Here is a 6,072-nt window from a genome sequence, read left to right on the forward strand (position 1 = left end):
GACACAGATTGCCTTGCAGAAAAAGAGACAAATGCAGGAAAGTTACAAGCCTTCAGTAACATAAGCATGTACGGTGCCTATCTTATTCACCCCACTTGGACGTTTTCACAGTTTGTTGTGTTACAACCTGAAATCTTGATGCATTTAAATGGGATTTTTTTTTTCACTTTTATTTTCACAACCTATTCAACACTGAAGAAGCAAGAAAATTGTTATCGTGAAACAGTTAATGAAAAAAAAAAAAAAGTCTTGGTTAGATGTATTTACCCCCCTGAGTCAATACTTGGTATAACCACCTTTGGCAGCAATTACAGCTGTGAATCTTTTGGGGTAAGTCAAAGGGGGTGAATACTTCCTATAGGCATTGTAAGTTGGTCACTCTTTACTGTAGAATATCCTATATATGTAGAAAGGTGCAAAAGAGGGAATACAAATGATAGAAATAAATTAAAAGCTAAGTTTCAATTCCTGCCTATGCATTATACAGCGTATAGAGTTTAGAGTTAGAGTTTTAATAAACCAGATACTTCAGTTCTGAATAGATAAGAGGAAAGAGGATGGCACAAGCACGGTACAAAATTGCTCCACTGTTGAAGAAGGCTCGTGGCTTTGTGAACCAGGGTTCAGATTTGAAGGAGAAATAAACAGCATAAAGAGCCACGGCAAAGAAGTGGCCAATCAGCGTCATCGGTTTTGGAGAAAGCCTGACAGGTAAAAAAGAAAAAAAAAAGAAAAAATGTTTAAATGTTTTATCAAATGAAGCCCTTAGTGGCAAATCTTAAGTCTGTGAATTGGATTTTGATTCTGTTAGCCCAATTACTTGTGAAATGTGTCCATCCCTTAAAGCTGTCTAATAACTAACCTAAAACTTGGAAAATCAATGCATACATTATGTAAATGTATGTTTTTTGTACAACCTTGTGCATACCAGCAATCTTACATATGTATTATGATTTAATAATTAATAAATATTAACTTACACGGAAAGGAGGCCTATGGGTCCTGCAACGCACTCTCCACCTAGCTTGAAGTAATGGAAACAGGCTTTTCGCAGCTGATGGAGGGAATCTGAAATGAAAGTAAAAAACACATCATAAATCCAGCCTGAGAATGGCCCTGGAAAAAGGACCATAGTAAATTTACAAAAAGATTTTACAAAGAGACCCAGAATAGGCCATAAGAGGTATAAGAGGTCTATGGGTATACAACACCCCCTTTGTTAACTAATTGAGGTGACATTGTTAAACCAAAAGGGTGCAATACACATACAAAATATATCCTGCCTAAACAAATGTGTGCAGTATTCTATTCATAGCGCATGTTCTTTTCATGTATTGTGCCTGGCATTACAGTGTATTTGCTGTTTTTTGACAGGAGTGTAAAATATGCAAGACATTTCCCATTATTGTGTGAAAAACTGTAACCAGGGGAGACAGAACTTACTGTCAGTTGCTGCAAAGAGCTCATAAAGGGCCTGTGCCAGAATATTCACAACAAAGGAGTGGGACTTCTTCCTGGCCCAGTGGAACTTTTTCTTAGCCTGTAAAAAATAGGAAACCCTTTTTATGCATAAGGAAACATTAGAAACACATACAGTACAGACATTTAAAGATTCAGTAATCTCCTATACTTTAAATCACACTTGTACAAGATAATTTACTGTGATTCTAACACATTTCTGTTTAAAGCAAGCTAAACAAACAATAACTTAAGATAAATCATATAAAGCCGCACCAAAAAGGAATTCGTAAGCAGATGTGGGTATTAAAATAATTAAAATTGAAACACATTTTAAATTAAGACAAAACCAGAAACTTATATTGTGTATACATCTGCAGTGTAATATAGTCCCACATTTCATTTAATTCAATTTATTGTTCAACTATTAAAAATAAATTGCACGTCTCTGTTTATTGTGAATTTATGCATCGAAAGTGGCATCTTGCAACTAGAGGACTGAGCACAAGCTAATGATGTTGAAAGTCTGGGCGGAATTTCAAATAACACTGAGGAAAGCAGGAGAGCAGCTGCGATGGAGGCTGAAGCCAGATCTATTGACATACTGAAGATCATTTTTATCTTTTCGGATCTCAAAATATATTTTTGTTAGTTGTCGAACACCCTCGTGTCCATGTCATGCCAGATTAAGTTTAAGAACGAACCAGACTTTACGCACCAATCCAACCGTAGTGTCAGGAGACAGTGAGTCAGTTTTCCACAGACGCTTCAAACCCAGGCCGGTAATTCGGGGGGTGGTGTCTGGCCTTGTCTACCTGCTTTTCTAAAAGTTTTCATGACTGAAGAATACTTTTGCTTAGTTTGTTCAGGTTGACTGCTGTCTTCACTCAGCAAGTTGGTGTTGTACCAGTTATCTGTTTTCATCCCCAAATATATTAAAGGAAATAGGTGGAATGTCACTTATTTTATATCACTAAAATGGCAGTTTATCATTTTATATCAGTATCAGTTTATCAATTTAGAAAGCAGTGGTGCGTAGTGATTTATTCAGTGTGAAGCAGCTTAGTATGCAAGCCATGCTATACGCTATATATACCCAGTCATGTGATGCTGTTTAACCAACCAGAGGTTGTTATTTTTCCAAGCCATGTATGTATATATATATATATATATATATATATATATATATATATATATATATATATATATATATATATATATATATATATAATATGCTGCATATAGATAGATATATTATGTAGAACTTACTAGGCCTCTACAGTATAAGCTGGATGAGAGTAAGAACAGAACATAAGAAAGTTTACAAATGAGAGGAGGCCATTCGGCCCATCTTGCTCATTTGGTTGTTAGTAGCCTATTGATCCCAGAATCTCATCAAGCAGCTTCTTGAAGGATCCCAGGGTGTCAGCTTCAACAACATTACTGGGGAGTTGGTTTCAGATTCCCACGATTCTCTGTAAAAAAAAGTGTCTCCTATTTTCTGTTCTGAATGCCCCTTTGTCTAATCTCCATTTGTGACCCCTGGTCCTTGTTTCTTTTTTCAGGCTGAAAAAGTCCCTTGGGTCGACATTGTCAATACCTTTTAGAATTTTGAATGCTTGAATTAGGTTGCGGTGTAGTCTTCTTTGTTCAAGACTGAACAGATTCAATTCTTTTAGCCTGTCTGCATAAGACATGCCTTTTAAACCCAGAAAATTCTGGTCGCTCTTCTTTGTACTCTTTCTAGAGCAGCAATATCCTTTTTGTAGTGAGGTGACCATGAGGTCTTACTAATGCATTGTACAGATTTAACATTACTTCCCTTAATTTAAATTCAACACTTTTCACAATATATCCAAGCATCTTGTTGGCCTTTTTTATAGCTTCCCCACATTTTTTAGATGAAGACATTTCTGAGTCAACAAAAACTCCTAGGTCTTTTTCATAGATTCCTTCTTCCATTTCAGTATCTCCCATATAATATTTATAATGCACATTTTTATTTCCTGCGTGCAGTTCCTTACACTTTTCTCTATTAAATGTCATTTGCCATGTGTCTGCCCAGTTCTGAATCTTGTCTAGATCCAGTTTTAAATAACTTTAGCATAACCGAGGCAGAAGTGTTAAAGGGACTAGGAGCGCTTAAAATAAACAAATCCCCTGGGCCCCTGAAATCCTCCCAATAGTACTCAAAGAAATGAAATAAGTTATTTACAAACAGCTAACCAAGATCATGCAACAGTCTCTTGACACAGGGGTTGTACCAACAGACTGGAAAATTGCAAACGTAATACCGATCCACAAAAAGGGAAACAAAACAGAACCAGGTAACTACCAATAAGCCTGACTTCTACTATATGCAAACTTATGGAAACTATAATAAGATCCAAAATGGAAAATTACCTACATGGTACAGTATCCTGGGAGACAGTCAACATGGTTTTATGAAAGGAAGATTGTGTCTAACTAACCTGCTTGATTTTTTCGAGGATGCAACATCAATAATGGATAATTGAAAAGCATATGACATGGTTTATTTAGATTTCCAGAAAGCTTTTGACAAAGTCCCACATAAAAGATTAATTCTCAAACTGAATGCAGTAGAGAGTCGAGGAAACACATGTACATGGATTAGGGAGTGGTTAACATGAAGAAAACAGAAAGTACTGATTAGAGGTAACCAGTGGTGTACCACAGGGATCAGTATTAGGTCCTCTGCTATTCCTAATCTACATTAATGATTTAGATTCTGGTATAGTAAGCAAACTTGTTAAATTCGCAGACAACTCAAATATAGGAGGAGTGGCAAACACTGTTGCAGCAGCAAAGGTCATTCAAAATGATCTAGACAAGATTCAAAACTGGGCAGATACATGGCAAATGACATTTTATATATATTTGAAAAGTGTTGAATTTAAATCAAGGGAAGTAATGTTAAAACTGTACAATGCATTAGTAAGACCTCATCTTGAATATTGTGCTCAGTTCTGGTCACCTCGCTACAAAAAGGATATTGCTGCTCTTGAAAGCCTGCAAAGAAGAGCGACCAGAAGGCACTTTTTTACACAGAGAATCGTGAGGGTCTGGAATCAACTCCAAAGTAATGTTGTTGAAGCTGACACCCTGGAATCCTTCAAGAAGCTGCTTGAGGAGATTCTGGGATCAATAAGCTACTAACTACCAAAACAGCAAGATGTGCTGAATAGCCTCCTCTCGTTTGTAAACTTTCTTATGTTCTTAGATCATTTTGAATGACCTTTGCTGCTGCAACAGTGTTTGCCACTCCTCCTATTTTTGTGTTGTCTGCAAATTTAACAAGTTTGCTTAATATACCAGAATCTAAATCATTAAGTGTAGATTAGAAATAGCAGAGGACCTAACACTGATCCATGTGGTACTCCACTGGTTACCTCACTCCATTCTGAGGTTTCTCCTCTAATCAGTGCTTTCTGTTTTCTACATGTTAACCACTCCCTAATCCATGTACATGTGTTTCCTTGAATCCCAACTGCATTCAGTTGGAGAATTAATCTTTTGTGCAGGACTTTGTCAAAAGCTTTCTGGAACTCTAAATAAACCATGTCATATGCTTTGCAATTATCCATTATCGATGTTGCATCCTCAAGAAAATCAAGCAGGTTAAGACACGATCTCCCTTTCCTAAAACTATGTTGACTGTCTCCCAGGATACTGTTACCAGTAGTATCATTGGAAAGCAGAAAGATCTCTGTAACTACTTAAGGGGCAATGTAGTGGCTGCATTGACCAGCGTGTCCATCAGGTGGAGATGGCAATTTTTGACTAAAAAACACCAAGCCAGTCAAGACAGAACAAACCCACCTAGGAGTGCAACCTCAAAAACTGCACTGGATGCTACAAATCTAACAGACACTAAGTGATAAAGAATGTGTCTATCTTACCTCAAGCACAGCAATGTCATCATAAAGATCGGGAATGTTCCGTAGAAGGCTTCTCCATATCTGGACATCATTCAGAACAACACTCATTCCACCTCCAGTCAGAGGGTGTCTCATATTGTAAGCATCTCCCAATAGAAGTACTCCTGGGACAATATATAACATTACTCTGAAAAACGTCCTTGATAACTTGTGTTATTGTACAAATTACACTTTAAGCATATACAAATTATACATGTTTTAGATGAAATAGGATTAATGAGACTTAGTAATACTAAATGTAGTAATTGTTTCCTAATTCTTAGTAGTACTATTCCAAACACATTTCCCAGTGCTTCTGGGCAATGTCCCGCCTTCCTGACTTGCATCTATCATTGATTCGTTCTGAACACTTTAAACCTGCCCCAACTACTGAGTGACAGCACATTCCTACACTTCTATCAGAGACTCTGCTTGCGAGATTTAAAACAAGACTACAATCAGGAATGAAGGTTGTTTAAAGCTGTATTACAATTACGATAGAGGATTTAAAACAAAATTGTGGCGAAATGTAAAAAAATGCCTACACACAAAAACCCAGAAGAATGTGCCTGTGACCATATGTATTTTGTTGTGGAAAACAGCAAAGGAAAGACAGTGCAAGTACTGTAGAGTTACTATTATACATATTTTGACAGAGAAAAAACAATTAAGCATT

At 36.7% G+C, this 6,072-nt stretch overlaps 1 protein-coding gene across 1 annotated transcript in view; it reads right to left on the bottom strand.

Moving 5' to 3' along the window:
• Positions 1-472: 472 nt before the first annotated feature.
• Positions 473-6,072, bottom strand: part of sqlea (squalene epoxidase a) — a 17,417-nt gene continuing 11,817 nt past the window's right edge. The window contains exons 8-11 of the mRNA XM_041245324.1: positions 5,379-5,521; positions 1,444-1,540; positions 981-1,068; positions 473-704 (exon numbers count right to left, since the gene is read on the bottom strand). Of these exons, the coding sequence (XP_041101258.1) occupies positions 512-704; positions 981-1,068; positions 1,444-1,540; positions 5,379-5,521 (521 nt within the window). The 3' untranslated portion in view covers positions 473-511. The remainder of the gene's footprint in view (positions 705-980; positions 1,069-1,443; positions 1,541-5,378; positions 5,522-6,072) is intronic.

Source organism: Polyodon spathula, chromosome 3 (assembly GCF_017654505.1).
Source record: "Polyodon spathula isolate WHYD16114869_AA chromosome 3, ASM1765450v1, whole genome shotgun sequence".
NCBI classification, from domain to species: Eukaryota; Metazoa; Chordata; class Actinopteri; order Acipenseriformes; family Polyodontidae; genus Polyodon; species Polyodon spathula.